Source organism: Bufo bufo, chromosome 2 (assembly GCF_905171765.1).
Source record: "Bufo bufo chromosome 2, aBufBuf1.1, whole genome shotgun sequence".
NCBI classification, from domain to species: domain Eukaryota; kingdom Metazoa; phylum Chordata; class Amphibia; order Anura; family Bufonidae; genus Bufo; species Bufo bufo.
In genome coordinates, this window is record NC_053390.1 from 136,086,333 (window position 1) to 136,103,299 (window position 16,967).

The following is a 16,967-nucleotide window of genomic DNA, read 5'->3' on the forward strand; positions in this document are numbered from 1 at the left end:
AATTGGGTCATTTGTGGGGTGTTTGTACTGTCTGGCCTTTGTAGAACCTCAGGAAACATGACAGGTGCTCAGAAAGTCAGAGCTGCTTCAAAAAGCGGAAATTCACATTTTTGTACCATAGTTTGTAAACGCTATAACTTTTACCCAAACCATTTTTTTTTTATCAAAGACATGTAGAACAATAAATTTAGAGCAAAATTTATATATGGATCTCGTTTTTTTTGCAAAATTTTACAACTGAAAGTGAAAAATGTCCTTTTTTTGCAAAAAAATCGTTAAATTTCTATTAACAAAAAAAGTAAAAATGTCAGCAGCAATGAAATACCACCAAATGAAAGCTCTATTAGTGAGAAGAAAAGGAGGTAAAATTCATTTGGGTGGTAAGTTGCATGACCGAGCAATAAACCGCTAAAGTTGTGGAGTGCCGATTTGTAAAAAAGGGCCTGGTCTTTAGGGGGGTATAAACCTGTGGTCCTTAAGTGGTTAATACAGAATGCTTAGTACAATAGGGCTGGAGGGGTTAATTTTTTTTTTAGCTCACCTTAATCCACTTGTTCGCGCAGCCCAGCTTCTCTTCTGTCTTCTTCCTTGAGGTATAGGACCTTTGATGACCTCACTGCGCTCATCACATGATCTATCACCCTGGTGATGGATCATGTGATGGACCATGTGATGATCGCAATGACGTCAAAGGTCCTTTTCCTGTGCACAGCAAAGATGAAGACAGAAGCATTCTGTATTAAGATTGCTATTATTTTCCCTTATAACCATGTTATAAGGGAAAATAATAATGATCGGGTCTCCATCCCGATTGTCTCCTAGCAACCGTGCGTGAAAATCGCACCGCATCCGTACTTGCGGATGCTTGCGATTTTCACGCAGCCCCATTCACTTCTATGGGGCCTGCGTTGCGTGGAAAACGCACAATATAGAGCATGCTGCGATTTTCATTGCCCGGCCGTGTGCACCCCACATCACGGATGCGGACCCATTCACCCCCAATCCGGGAGATGCGGTGCGGAATGGATTGGAAGTACTATGGAGTGGGTTTTGTGTCTGTGCCTCCACACCGCAAAAAAGTAGTGCATGCAGTGCGGACCGTCGGATGTGGATCGCGGACCCCATTCAAGTGAATGCGCCTGCGATCTGCATGCGGCAGCCCCACGGTCGGTGCCTGTGCATTGCGGACCGCAGCACTGGCCCGGCCAGCATACGGTTGTGGGCATGAGCCCTTATTCGGGAAGGAATTTTTCCCCTAAAATGAAGAAAATTGGCTTCTACCCCACAGGTGTTTTTTTATTTGTTTTGCCTTCCTCTGGATTAACTTGCGGGATAACAGGCCAAACTGGATGGACGGATGGCTTTTTTTTTTTTTTAACTGCAATTTCTGAATGCATTTTGGAGAATGTACAGAAAACTCATTCAGATACCACAGCAACAAAATCTAAGCATCCAAAACCGCATCTAAGGGCCCATACACATGAACGTATTTTTTTTCTCTCTCCGTCCCGTTTTTTTTTGCAGACCGTATGCGGAGCCATTCATTTCAATAGGTCAGCAAAAAAACTGAAGTTACTCCGTGTGCATTCAGTTTCCGTATGTCCGTATTTCCGTTACGCAAACAAATAGAGCTTGTCCTATTATTGTCCGCATAATGGACATGGATAGGACTGTTCTATTAGGGGCCAGCTGTTCCGTTCCGCAAAATACGGAATGCACACAGACGTCACCCGTATTTTTTGCGTATCCGTTTTTTGCAGACTGAAAAATACATACGGTTGTGTGCATGAGCCCTAAGGCTGGGTTCACACTTCAGTTATTTTCATCAGTTCTTATGAGCCAAAATCAGTAGTGAAGCCTCCTCAGAGATCAGGTGTATGGAAAGACTTTCTCCTGTTCTGGTTTTTTGACCCGGACCTGGTTTTGGTTCACAGTAAGGGTTCATGCACACGAGCCCATGCTGTGGACTGCAAATAGTGGTCTGCAATGCACAGATACCAGCTGTGTGCGATCCGCAAGATATGGCCAAAGATAGCACATGTTCTATCGTTTTGCGGTATGCAGGCATGAACCAGAAAGCCCACGGAAGTTCTTCGTAGTATATCCGATCCGTGCCTCGGCTCCACAAAATATAGGTGAAGTCCTATCTTCGGTCGTATCTAGCGAACCCATTCAAGTCAGTGGGTTCATGGCCCGCAATATGGGCACTGAGCCATTATGCTCGTGTGGATGAGTCCTAATGGATGGAACTGGCTTTAGGCCTCATGCACACGACCGTTGTTTTGCGGTCCGTTTTTCACGGATCCGTTGTTCCGTATCTGATTTAAGTCCTCTTCCATTCCGTTATTCCACAAAACATATCCGTATGGTTTCCGTATGCGATCCGTTTATTTTGTGGATCGGAAACAGTAACTTATTAATCATCAAACACATGAGCAATATGGGCTGGGCATAGCATTTCTACAGTATGGATCTGCAAAATACGGTTGACATATGGATATGTTCCGCGTGCGTTCCATTTTTTTTTGTGGACACATTGATTTGAATGGGGCCTTGGACCGTGATTTGCAGACAATAATAGGAGATGCACTACTTCTTTGGGGAACGCAAATACGGAATGCACATGGAGCACCTTCCGTTGTTTTTGCGGACCCATTGAAGTGAATCATTCCGCAAATTTTTTATTTTATTTTTTTACCCCTCCAGCCCTACTGTACTAAGCATTCTGTATTAGGAATGCTATTATTTTCCCTTATAACCATGTTATAAGGGAAAATAATAATGATCGGGTCCCCATCCCGATCGTCTCCTAGCAACCGTGTGTGAAAATCGTACCGCATCCGCACTTGCTTGCGATTTTCACGCAGTCCCATTCACTTCTATGGGGCCTGCGTTGCGTGAAAAACGCACAATATAGAACATGCTGCGATTTTCACGCAACGCACAAGTGATGTTTGAAAATCACCGCTCATGTGCACAGCCCCATAGAAATGAATGGGTCCGGATTCAGTGCGGGTGCAATGCGGTCACCTCACGCATTGCACCCGCGCGGAAATCTCGCCCGTGTGAAAGGGGCCTAAGAACCTAGGCTCACAATTATCGGAAACACTTTCTAATGAGCGATATGGAAGCCAGACAGCAGATCTTAGTTCCAGCATTTTATTTGCATATATAGCTATTTATATTTTAGCAAAACAACAAATGCATATAAACCGTACTTTAGAAAAATGAATGCACATCACGTAAATGCAATGCTGCTCTCTGCATCCGTATAAAATACATTCTTGGAATCATGTACTGGCATGGAGATATGGTTCATGGCTGCAAATACTATCTGGTGACGAAGCATAAGCATAGTATTATTTTATAGGCTCCAAAAATAATTTCAACTGACAGTAAATTTAACACTTCATAATTTAAAGAATATATTTATATATTATATATATTTGTATTACTTTAATAGAAAACATTTTCAGATAAACAATCTAGATGTCTACACAATTGCACGAGGACGTTCCATACATTGCACACTCATAGTAGTCGATTATACAGGCTTGCGGTTACTATCACTTTGGCCACTGGGTGGCAGTAAAGAGCTGAAGATAAAACTGCATCAGAACACAAGATCAGTACATGGATAAGGCTATGTTCACACTGACCTCCTACAGCTGTCATCTACATGAGATGTGGAATGGATGACAGCATGCATTCTCTGGTTGTGTCTATTCGTATCTGTTCACAAGAGCTATACCTACAAGACAGACCCACATCATGGTGAAGAATCAATGTTTCGTACGTTTTTTTTTTCTGTCCGTTACTGGAAGTTAGGTTGTTCTATTAAGTCCTTTTATTGGTATGGCAGCTGGGAGAATTATTGTAGGGTGCGGGCAACTATATTATGTAAACTAAAAGACATTTTCTGTGCAAGTACTCTTCCATATAATGAGAGGAATCGGCTTCCTGTGCAGCTCCCCCTGGTGGATACATGCTGAAAGGGATCAGAACACAATAAAAAAAATAAAAAAAACAGGATGGGCCATCAATATCTGATTGGTGGGGGTCCGCCACTTTGCACCCCACCAATCGGACACCAGAATTACACAGCTAGTGGCCAGATCTGGTTACTGCAGTGCTGTTTCCATTCATGTCAATGGTAGCAACTAGAGATGAGCGAATTTCCGCTTATGAAATTCGTTCACTTCGTTTGGTGGTAAAAGCAGAATTGCGTTATGGATTTCGTTACCACGGGCCATAACGCAATTCAATGATGGAATGCCTAACTGAATGCCTTTAGAGGCATTCCATTATTCATTCCGTCATAATAGAAGTCTATGGGCTGCAAAACGGATCCGTCCATAACGCAATTCACCTTTTTACCACCAAACTAAGTGTGACCGAATTTCAAAATATGAAATTCTCTCATCTCTAGTAGCAACATCGCGGTACCCAAGCTTTGTCCACTACACTATGCTGTCTAGTTTTCCCATGACGGGACTATTCCTCAACGAGTCGGACCCCCGCCATTCGCTGCTTGATGGCCTATCCTTTAAGACAGGGATGCTCAACCTGCAGCCCTCAAGCTGTTGCAAAACTACAACTCCCAGCATGCCTGGACAGCATACAGCTATTAGGGAATGCTGGGAGTTGTAGTCTTGCAACAGCTGGAGGGCTGCAGGTTGAGCATCCCTGCTTTAAGACAATATATGGTAAGCCATGTGTTCTCTAAGACGATACACTGGATAAAACAAGTCTAGTCATTCTCCGACAGCGACATCATCTTTCACTGGAAGCCTATGTCCGCAATAGCAGCCTATAGATCAGGGATCAGCAACCTTCTGCACTCCAGCTGCTGTGAAACTACAACTCCCAGCAATGCAAACATGCTCGGCTGCTCTTCTGACTCCCACAGAAGTGAATGAAGCATTCTGGGAGTTGTAGTTTCTGAACAGCTGCTATAGATTAATCCTACGCCTCTTCTTCTTGGCCATGTCCCACCTCTCTGTCCTCCTAGTAGCAGCAGAAATAAAGTGCCTGTTATCGAATGTGCACGTCCTGTATCCTGTTTGCCCCAGACAGAGGTCACCTATTGGCACGAATTTACTAATTCACTTTTAGGTGTAATTTGTCTTGTCTTTTTTTGCCAAACACAGGAGTGGATCCAGCAGGAAGGAAAAGTGTAAAGGAAAGCCGTCTCCTCTACTTTAGAATCCATTCCCCCGGAAACTGCACAGGGGGGACCGTGTCCATTCTGAGGTCCGCAAAACACTAATGCGGTCTGTTTGCATCCCGCACTTTTTGCAGGCCCAAACGTAGAAATGCATATTCTTGTGTGCAAAATGGAGAAAAATAGGACATGCTGTATAATTCTATTATTCTATAATAGTGGATCAGATGTGAACCAAAAATATAGTTGTGTGCACGTGCTTTCTCTTTGCCATAGACATATCAGCAGAGCAGGAAGAGAGAAGGGAGACGGCACGTGCACACTGTGTGCGCCTTCCCTTCACACAGCTGATCGGACCTTCGCTGACATCATCGCGCTCTCCACTGACGTCAGTGCAGGTCCTGCTGAATTAAGATAGAAGGTCATCATTACGTCATCAAAGATCCTTTTGCAGGTCCTGCAAGAAGAACAAAGAAAAGGATCCCGGCTGCGTGATCAAGTGGATGGGGCGAGCTATGGTTTTATTATTTTTTGGACTTTGCATTCTGTATTCAGAATGCTATTATTTTCCCTTATAACCATGTTATAATGGAAAATAATAAAATCTACAGAACACCGATCCCAAGCCCGAACTTCAGTGAAGAAGTCCAGGTTTGGGGTCTGGGTACCACATACAGTTTTTTCTCATGCACGTGCAAAACGCATTGCACTCGCGCGGAAAAAACTGACTGAACTTGCGTGCCTACTCGCACGGGTTTCCCGCAATGCACCCTGAATGCATCCGGCAATCAGCCGCGACGCTCGTGTGAAAGAGGCCTAAGGTTACCTGCACAGGGGGGGGCGGTTTAACAAACAGAATTTCCCCAGGGATTTTTGTGCTGATTTCTCTGTTTTTCTGCACAAATCCGCACCAAAATCCACATTTGTTACTGCAGATTTTGTTCTGCACCGATCTCACCCTTTGCAGTGCAGAGGATGAAATCCACACCAAAAATCTGCAGAAGCAAATGGCATGGTGTCGATTTCAAAATCTGCACGGCAGATCCATTTTTTTTTGCACGGACACAATAGGCAAAGCATACATGAAATTCGTCAAATCTCATTCACTTTGCTGGTACTGTATTAGGCCTCATGCCGGCCGGGGCTGTGCTGCGGACCGCAAGTTTGCGAACCCATTCACTTGAATGGGGTTCCGCGATCCGCACCACAAAAAAGTAGTGCATGGGCAGAAACCCCACGGAAGCTTCCGTGGGGATCTATGCCTTCGTTCCGGATTGTGGACCCACGGCCGGGCAACGGCTGTGTGCATGAGGCCTTACACTGCAGTTTTTTCGACATGAAAATACACACACACAAAAATGCACATAATCGGCAACGTGTGCACAACCCTGAAGTGGCTTTTTTTCCATCCAAAGGTGGACCGACGCTGGATCACTCTCAGGCAAAGTGACTAAATTCATTCTACTCCAGTCTGTACCTACTTCACACCATTTTTAAAGTTCAAGAAATTTTCAAAAAATTTCTTGTCTTATACTTGTATCACATTCACTTAATATTCAGCGAATCCTATGAGCTTGCATAACATTATAAAAAATACATTTTCCACCTCATTTTGTCCATCAATCTATACCTAGATTCATGGGCAGAACATGTCGATAATACAAGCTCATATGGGAGATACTGAAGGGATCTACACACTGAACACCTTGTGAACTTGTTTGGTTTTAGATGTTTGCATAGAAGTTCTCCGTGTTTCGTTCTTCGTTGGCGTTGCCGAGGTTCTCTAAGTTGTTCTCCGAGAATTTGTTACCCGGAGGGCTAATCCAGCAAAGGAGCGCACTGCATAGGTGGACATTTTGTGGCAAACTCCAGCATTTGCTATATATGTGGAAGCCAAACGATAAAGTCTTTCTGCCCCAAACGTGTTGAAATGCCCAGGGAGCACCTTGTCTACCAGACCTCGGTCCACCAAACCCTTGAGACGTTCACAGGATCGGACATACTCAGGGATATTACTGTAAGGAAGCCAGTCTATCATCGATCCATCATAGGCGACATCCCCACTGAACAGGATCTTGCGATCTCTATCATGTAAGCAGATACTGCCTCTGGAGTGTCCCGGCATATGCATCACTGTCAGCTGTCTGTCACCAAGACTGATGATGTCACCTGGAATACATAATGTGTGGCTTGTTTAATCACATGATCTTAACAAAAGATGAACAAGTAAAAGTCAGAGCTCAGCAACCAATCTGTATTACATGCTACATGTAATCCTGCTGATGGGTTATATTCCTCTTTACAGTTTGATCTACGGTGTACCACCTCCTCCCCCTCCCTGCTGCCATCTCTAAGGTTATATCTCTCCACAGCAGTCATGGTGACAAGAACAGAACCCCTAATAATACATCCCATCACTGAGAAAAGAGAGGGCAAGAGCAGAGAGAGAACAGAGTCAGGAGCAGTGTGCTGTATCTGTTAGATTCAGCAGGGCAGCCAGCTAGGTGAAGGAGTTACACAGACTCTACAACCGCAAACTGGCAGGAAATTTTTATTGAATGTGATTTATCAAGTTGCTTAATTTTGCATTTAGGAAGCAAATAAACAATATTCAGTGCAAAGATAGTCTTTAAAGCCAGAAGGAAGTAATCTCTGCCTCCCTCCTTGGCTGCTGTGCCCCACTATATCAGTACATGGGATGGTAATGGTTAAGGCCTCTCGCGCATTTGCGGATCCGCAATACACGGGTGCCGTTCCGTGGGCATTCCGCATCACGGATGCGGACCCATTCACTTGAATGGGTCCGCAAATCTGTAGATGCGGAATGGTGCGGAACGGAAGCACGGAACGAAACCCTACGGAAGCACTGCGGAGTGCTTCCGTGGGGTTTCGTCCCGTACTTCCGTTCCGCAAAAAGATAGAACATGTCCTATCTTTTTGTGGAGCGGCCGGATCGCAGACTCATTAAAGTGAATGGGTCCGCGATCCGCTGCCCCACGGACGGTGTTCGTGCATTGTGGCCCCCATTTTGCGGGCCGCAGCATGACTACGGGGAGCACACATTTGTGTGCAAGAAGCCTAAAGCTGCACCATTGCCGCACCCTGGCAAAAAGGCATTTAACTGTATGGCAGACTATTATCCTAAATAATCAATGGGGTGGGGGGGGGTGAGATTTATCAAGCCTTGCACTCCAGAAATCTGCCTTTAAAAAGTCACATAATAGAGCTTCCGAGGGGTCCCGTTCCGTGCGGCCGTTCCGCAATTACGGATTTGCGGACCCATTGAAGTGAATGGGTCCGCAACCGTGATGCGGAATGCACACGGAACTGTGGCCGTGTATTGCGGCCCGCAATACGGCCACGGATCACACACATTCGTGTGAACTCGGCCTAATAGTAAGTGCCTCCTCACATAATGGGCAATCGATACTTTGGGGGGGGGGGGGGGGGGGGGGGGACACAAAAACAATACTCACATTAACCCTATGTTGCCCCGGAACAAGGGGTTAATGTTTGTTTTTTGTGTAGTATAGCGTATCGCCTAGTGGGGATCCATCAAAAATCCAAGTGTCGGCTTCTGCAGACTGCAGTTCTGAGCTAGACCGATAACATATCCCCCCCCCCCTCATAACTGCAGAAGATAAATGATGATTGGCGGAGGCGGTAATTCTCGCTGCGCAGTGACCAGTAAGTGGCCCCCAGTGACGGAGCTACCAGCGCTCCTTCCAGGAAACCCTGAGATCATCCTCCCCACAGCTCCAAGTAATTATGGCTCGTGATCTAATCTGCACACGACGTCACATACATAATGGATGACCACCTCTCAGTGTGAACAAACATTTAGAAGCCATTACACGAGAAAGAAGCCGGTGCTCCCACAGACATGGGCTCACGTGGCACATTACGTGTCTGCTGCCCATTTAAGAGCTGCTTTCTGAGCGAACCGCTAAAAGGGGTGATCACCTCAATTTGTAAATAGATTGGAAAATGCTTCCGCCACGGGCAGCTCGTAATATCTCCAGGACCTGGATGTGCTTGGTTCACCAGGATTGATGCCAAGGGTTTATGTTACCCTCTACAGGAACATTATGATTACTTCTCAAATATACCGCTGGTGTGTATCAGATATGCGCCACTTTATCTCATCACGATACGGTAATTCAGCGTTCAGTTGACGCCGCCCCGCCGTCCAGTGGACTGCAGGTCCGGCTTCTGGAAACCGCGGCTGTCATGGGAAACTTCTGTCTATGCATCAGGCAACTGCCAGCCAAATAATACATGGATGGGTCAGGCCTATCAGAGAGAGAGACCCTCTTTGTTGCCCCCGTTCTGACCCAAATAAAGCACTGGAACCACTAAGAGGATAATGAAAGGAGACAACCCTTTTAGGGTCCATTCACACTTCCGCAAAATGGGTCCGCATCCGTTCCACAATTTTGCGGAACAGGTGCGGATCCATTCATTTTCAATGGGGCCGTGATGTGATGTCCGCATCCGCATTTGTGGATCCGCAAAAAAATAGAACATGTCCTATTCTTGCCCGCAATTGAGAGCGCCGGCGATGTGCGGAACACACATTGCCGGTGTTTTGCGGATCCACAAAACACATACGGACATGTGAATGGACCCTTAACCTTTTATAAAAGACTGACACAGTTAAAGGGCATGCGCCACAAATTGTTTTTTATTTTCTGTTTACAGATTTTTTTTTATTCTATTTCCGGAATATGATTATGGGGGCGGCCATCTTGCCTGAGCTGTTTACAAAGCATTAAAAAAAATTTGCTTTACGGCAGCCCATGGGTCATAGACACAATTGTCAGGAGAGGACCTCACTGACTTCTAGGGGAGAGTTTTCTGGACATGCTGTGCGCCCTGTGCAGAGGTCATTGTACAAGGAAAGGATATTGTAAATGGAGGATCCTGTGTTATCTATGCGCAGAGGTGGTATCTGTCATTCTAAGGCCCCTTTCACACGGGCGAGTATTCCGCGCGGATGCGATGCGTGAGGTGAACGCATTGCACCCGCACTGAATACCGACCCATTCATTTCTATGGGGCTGTTCAGATGAGCGGTGATTTTCACGCATCACTTATGCGTTGCGTGAAAATCGCAGCATGCTCTATATTCTGCGTTTTTCACGCAACGCAGGCCCCATAGAAGTGAATGGGGTTGCGTGAAAATCGCAAGCATCCGCAAGCAAGTGTGGATGCGGTGCGATTTTCACGCATGGTTGCTAGGAGACGATCGGGATGGAGACCCGATCATTATTATTTTCCCTTATAACATGGTTATAAGGGAAAATAATAGCATTCTGAATACAGAATGCATAGTAAAACAGCGCTGGAGGGGTTAAAAAATAAATAAATCATTTAACTCACCTTAATCCACTTGATCGCGTAGCCCAGCATCTGCTTCTGTCCCCTTTACTGAATAGGACCTGTGGTGAGCATTAATTATAGTTCAAGGACCTGTGATGACGTCACTCCGGTCATCACATGGTACGTCACATGATCTTTTACCATGGTGATTCACCATGGTAAAAGATCATGTGACGTACCATGTGATGACCGGAGTGACGTCATCACAGGTCCTTGAACTATAATTATTGCTCACCACAGGTCCTGTTCAGTAAAAGAGACAGACGAGATGCTGGGCTACGCGATCAAGTGGATTAAGGTGAGTTAAATGATTCTGTGAAGAAGTTCGGGTTTGGGTACCAAACACGCGCAATTTTTCTCACGCGAGTGCAAAACGCATTACAATGTTTTGCACTCGTGCGGAAAAATCGCGGGTGTTCCCGCAACGCATTCGCACATTTTCCCGCAACGCCCGTGTGAAAGAGGCCTAAGGGTCCTAATACACCAGCAGTAGAAGCAGGCGATTGTTGGAGGGAAGCGTTCCTTCCCGGCAATCGACTGCTTGCTAGCGGAGGAGACCGGTGCTATTACATGCAGCAGTCTCCTCCACAGTACAAGGAGGAGCGATCGTTAATGCCATCTTTCGTCTCAATACTGAATCACTGTTTGCCGGCAGAAGATAGCGATTACACGGCACAAACTGCCGTCGGCAAACGATTTTTAAACCTGCTAAAAGATTCCAATTACCCTATGAATGAGCGTTGACTTGTTCATTGGGTAATCGGCGGCAGTATTACACTGCCAGATCATCTCTAACGAGTGTTCATATGAAGGCTCGTTTGCGATGATCTTCACGATTATCTTCAAGTGTAATAAGGGGTTAATCCTGCCTGTAATGACGACAGTAAAGCGATCTGTACAGACCAAGAAGTGCTACCTAGTAGTTTTAGGCCTAATGGGTCAGTGCGAAAACTGCAGGAATTTTTTTTTTGTTGTTTAAATAAAAGGTATAAATATTGACATGGAAGATAAAAATATCAAAAATTCTTTAATATAAAAATGTGATTAAAACAAGAAGTCATTTTCTGATGCCATATTCCCTTTAAAAGCTGGCCATAAATATGAGATAGCTGTCAGCCATAAACGTCCAGGTGGGACCACCGATGACCCATCCCCAGGATACATAATCAGTATCTAATCAGAGGGGCAACTGCGGGCACCCCTGGCAATCAGTGCTGTGGAGAGAGCTGCAGCGATGTCACAGCTCAGCCCTAGTCAAGTGAATGGGGCTGAGCTGCAATACCAAGCACGGCCACTATACAATGTACGGCGCTGTGCTTGTTATACTATGTACAGGTTGCAGGGCTTGTCCCAGCAGTGGCTTTGTCAAGAGTCAGCCCCCCCAAGAGTCTTGCGGATAGGTATAGGACAAGTCACGGCTGCAGCGCTGGAAGCCGCGGGGATCGCAATAGGTGAATATATGTTCTTTTATTATTTTATGGCCATTCCTGCCTGGGGGGGGGGGTCATTTTATTACAACTTAGAGAGCCCCTTTAATCACTGATTTTTCGGACATTTCCCACAGCTCTGTCTGCATCTCTGTGACCTTGAAATGTGAAGCCACTTCTCCGACAATCTAGGAGAGGTGGGGGGTTGTCAGACTTTTCTGGTAGGGCCAGTGGATATCATGGAAGAACCTCTGTGCTTTGTATGGCGGCAGTACATCAGCACTGTGGGGCCACAGCCCCAGGCCTTGTTCACACCCATTTTTTCAATGTTTTTAACCATTTGTAAAAAAAATAAATAAAAAAAATACAGGCATTTTCATGGTGTTCTTACAAGCATTGTTGCATTTGTGTTTGTGGCCTAGAGAGCAACGTAGGGGAAAACTCCAGAAAACCAAAACTGCTGTACCGAGAAAACACCACTAACCCGCGGTCGTGTTTACTGGGTAGAAATACAGTACACGATAGATATTAGACAGGTAGGTACTGTACAGGGCAGGCTGCAGTATACATACATTATAGGTAGGTACTGTACATAGCAGGCAGAGATAGATGGATACTGTAGGTAGGTACTGTACATAGACAGGTAGGTAGATGTTGTAGATAGGTACGGTACATGGCAGGCTGCAGTATACAGACAGGTAGGTACTGCAGGTAGGTACAGTACACAGCAGGCTGCAGTATACAGACAGGTAGGTAGGTAAAGTACAGGGCAGGCTGCAGTATACTGACAGGTAGGTACACTACACAGGTAGGTGGTACAGCACACAGGTAGGTACAGCGCACAGGGAGGCACAGTACACGGCAGGCTGCAGTATACATACAGGTAGGCACAGCGCACAGGTAGGCACAGTATACATACATACAGGTAGGTAGGCACAGCGCACAGGTAAGCACAGTATACATACAGGTAGGTAGGCACAGTATACATACATACAGGTAGGTAGGCACAGCGCACAAGTAGGCTGCAGTATACATACAGGTAGGCACAGCGCACAGGTAAGCACAGTATACATACAGGTAGGTAGGCACAGGTAGGCACAGTATACATACAGGTAGGTAGGTAGGCACAGGTAGGCACAGTATACATATACAGGTAGGTAGGCACAGCGCACAAGTAGGCTGCAGTATACATACAGGTAGGCACAGCGCACAGGTAAGCACAGTATACATACATACATACAGGTAGGTAGGTAGGCACAGCGCACAGGTAGGCTGCAGTATACATACAGGTAGGCACAGCGCACAGGTAGGCACAGTATACATACAGGTAGGTAGGCACAGCGCACAGGCAGGCTGCAGTATACATACAGGTAGGCACAGTGCACAGGTAGGCACAGTATACATACAGGTAGGTAGGTAGGCACAGCGCACAGGCAGGCTGCAGTATACATACAGGTAGGCACAGCGCACAGGTAGGCACAGTATACATACATACAGGTAGGTAGGCACAGCGCACAGCTCAGTGATTACCGTCCTCCAGGATGTGGCTGGGGGTCACCGCCTGCACCTTGAACTGACTGGCGCTCCAGCCCGGGCTCGGGGGCTTCACCACTTCGCTGTCTGACAACCAGGTCACGGTCTCGAAGTTGTCTCCCCGGATGAGCGCGTCCGCCTCGTCCCGGTGCACCGCCACCTGCTCGAACTGGTGCAGGCCACCGGCGTGATCGAAGTGAACGTGCGTGGCCACAGCCATGAGCGGCCGGCGCCCGGACCCCCCCTGCTTGCCGTGCGGGAGCAGCCCGGCCGCGCACAGATAGTCCGGCAGGCTGCGCAGCCCGAGTCCCGTGTCTATAACCAGGTCCTGGTGGGAGCCGTGCACCAGCCAGATGTTCGCCCGGTTCCCCGACTCATAGAAGCGCTCCTGTATCCAGAAGACGCCGTCTCCCAGGGCCTTGTGTGCGTACCACTCCAGCGCGGCCATGGCGGGACCCTCTCCCGGGCGCACGGCGCCTGTTGCAGTCAGCACCTCGGGCAGCGCCCACAGACTTGTCATGTATGTGGAGCTTCCGAACGCCCTCCACCAATAGGAGACGGGACCTGAGCGGCGTCACACGAGAGCCAGCCAATGAGGATGAAGCACTGGGGAAGCTTCTGCCATATAGAACCGCCCCTTCGTCTGAGTTTCTGCAGCAGCTGACCGGAGCCCTCCTCCTGTCACCACAGCTCAGACCTCCCAACCTGCAGAATTGGGAATGCAGCTCTGGATGATCATACCTACCAACTTTTGAAAAGAAGGAAGAGGGACACTATGTGTCTGAAAATTTTTTCAGAACTAGAACACCTAATCCCACCCAGTCCCCACCTAAATGCCCCCAGATATGTGCCCCCTCACAGTAGTGACGCCTAGATATGTGCCCCCTCACAGTAGTGATGCCCAGATATGTGCCCGCTTACAGTAGTTATGCCCAGATATGTGCCCCCTGACAGTAATATGCCCAAAAAAGGCCCACCTGACAGTAATATGCCCAGCAAAGTGCCCCCTGACAGAAATATGCCCAGCAAAGTGCCCTCTGACAGTAATATGCCCAGTAAAGTGCCCCCGACAGTAATATGCCCAGTAAAGTGCCCCCTGACAGTAAGATGCCCAGTACATTGCCCTCTTACAATAATATGCCCAGTAAAGTGCCCAATAATAGTAATATGCCCAGTAAAGTGCCCCCTGACAGTAATATGCCCAGTAAAGTGCCACCTGATAGTATTATGCCCAGTAAAGTGCCCCCTGACACTAATATGCCCAGTAAAGTGCCACCTGATAGTATTATGCCCAGTAAAGTGCCCCTGACAGTACTATGCCCAGTAAAGTGCCCCCTAATAGTAATATGCCCAGTAAAGTGCCCCCTAATAGTAATATGCCCAGTAAAGTGCCCCCTGAAAGTAATATGCCCAGTACAGTGCCCCCTGAAAGTAATATGCCCAGTACAGTGCCCCCTGACAGAAATATACACAGCTGTGCGCCCTGACATTAATATGCCCAGTAAAGTGCCCCCTGGCAGTAATACATCCAGTAAAGTGCCCCCTGACAGTAATATGCCCAGTAAAGTGCCACCTGATAGTATTATGCCCAGTAAAGTTCCCCTGACAGTAATATGCCCAAAAAAGGCCCCCCTGACAGTAATATGCCCAGCAAAGTGCCCCCTGACAGTAATATGCCCAGCAAAGTGCCCTCTGACAGTAATATGCCCAGTAAAGTGCCCCCTGAAAGTAATATGCCCAGTACAGTGCCCCCTGAAAGTAATATGCCCAGTACAGTGCCCCCTGACAGAAATATACACAGCTGTGCGCCCTGACATTAATATGCCCAGTAAAGTGCCCCCTGGCAGTAATACATCCAGTAAAGTGCCCCCTGACAGTAATATGCCCAGTAAAGTGCCCCCTAATAGTAATATGCCCAGTAAAGTGCCCCCTGACAGTAATATGCCCAGTAAAGTGCCCCCTGACAGTAATATGCCCAGTAAAGTGCCCCCTGACAGTATTATGCCCAGTAAAGTGCCCCCTGACAGTAATATGCCCAGTAAAGTGCCCCCTAATAGTAATATTCCCAGTAAAGTGCCCCCTGACAGTAATATGCCCAGTAAAGTGCCCCCTGACAGTAATATGCCCACTAAAGTGCCCCCTGACAGTAATATGCCCAGTAAAGTGCCCCCTGACAGTAATATGCCCAGTAAAGTGCCCCCTGATAGTATTATGCCCAGTAAAGTGCCCCCTGACAGTAATATGCCCAGTAAAGTGCCCCCTAATAGTAATATTCCCAGTAAAGTGCCCCCTGACAGTAATATGCCAAGTAAAGTGCCCCCTGACAGTAATATGCCCAGTACAGTGCTCCCTGATAATAATATGCCCAGTAAAGTGCCCCCTGACAATAATATGCCCAGTACAGTGCCCCCTGACAGTAACATACCCAGTACAGTGCCACCTGACAGAAATATACACAGCTGTGCGCCCTGACAGTAGTATGCCCAGTAAAGTGCCCCCGACAGTAATATGCCCAGTAAAGTGCCCCCTGACAGTAAGATGCCCAGTACATTGCCCTCTGACAATAATATGCCCAGTAAAGTGCCCAATAATAGTAATATGCCCAGTAAAGTGCCCCCTGACTTTAATATGCCTAGTAAAGTGCCCCCTGACAGTAATATGCCCAGTAAATTGCCCCCTGACAATAATATGCCAAGTACAGTGCCCCCTGACAGAAATATACACAGCTGTGCCCCCCTGACAGTAATATGCCCAGTAAAGTGCCCCCTAATAGTAATATGCCCAGTAAAGTGCCCCCTGGCAGTAATACATCTAGTAAAGTGCCCCCTGACAGTAATATGCCCAGTAAAGTGCCACCTGATAGTATTACGCCCAGTAAAGTGCCCCCTGACACTAATATGCCTAGTAAAGTGCCCCCTAATAGTAATATGCGCAGTAAAGTGCCCCCTGAAAGTAATATGCCCAGTAAAGTGCCCCCTGAAAGTAATATGCCCAGTAAAGTGCCACCTGATAGTATTATGCCCAGTAAAGTTCCCCTGACAGTAATATGCCCAAAAAAGGCCCCCCTGACAGTAATATGCCCAGCAAAGTGCCCCCTGACAGTAATATGCCCAGCAAAGTGCCCTCTGACAGTAATATGCCCAGTAAAGTGCCCCCTGACAGTAATATGCCTAGTAAAGTGCCGCCTGACAGTAATATGCCCAGTACATTGCCCCCTGACAATGATATGCCCAGTAAAGTGCCCTGACAGTAATATGCCCAGTAAAGTGTCGCCTGACAGTAATATGCCCAGTACAGTGCCCCTGACAGTAATATGCCCAGTACAGTGCCCCCTGAAAGTAATATGCCCAGTACAGTGCCCCCTGAAAGTAATATGCCCAGTACAGTGCCCCCTGACAGAAATATACACAGCTGTGCGCCCTGACATTAATATGCCCAGTAAAGTGCCCCCTGGCAGTAAT

General features: G+C 47.0%; 1 protein-coding gene across 1 annotated transcript; it reads right to left on the minus strand.

Moving 5' to 3' along the window:
- Positions 1-5,883: 5,883 nt before the first annotated feature.
- MBLAC2 (metallo-beta-lactamase domain containing 2) lies at positions 5,884-14,007 on the minus strand. Its single transcript, XM_040421535.1, has 2 exons — positions 13,504-14,007; positions 5,884-7,333 (listed from the first exon to the last, which is right to left on the minus strand). The coding sequence occupies exons 1-2, from the start codon at positions 13,952-13,954 to the stop codon at positions 6,948-6,950; spliced, it is 837 nt and encodes a 278-aa protein (XP_040277469.1). The 5' UTR covers positions 13,955-14,007; the 3' UTR covers positions 5,884-6,947.
- Between the last annotated feature and the right edge of the window lie 2,960 nt (positions 14,008-16,967).

Excerpts from the sequence above, each read along its gene's own strand:
- MBLAC2 (XM_040421535.1), bottom strand. The coding sequence starts at position 13,954 with ATGGCCGCGCTGGAGTGGTACGCACACAAGGCCCTGGGAGACGGCGTC. Across the intron at positions 7,334-13,503 it reads CAGCCACATCCTGGAGGACG|GTGACATCATCAGTCTTGGT; the intron begins GTAATCACTGAG and ends TATGTATTCCAG.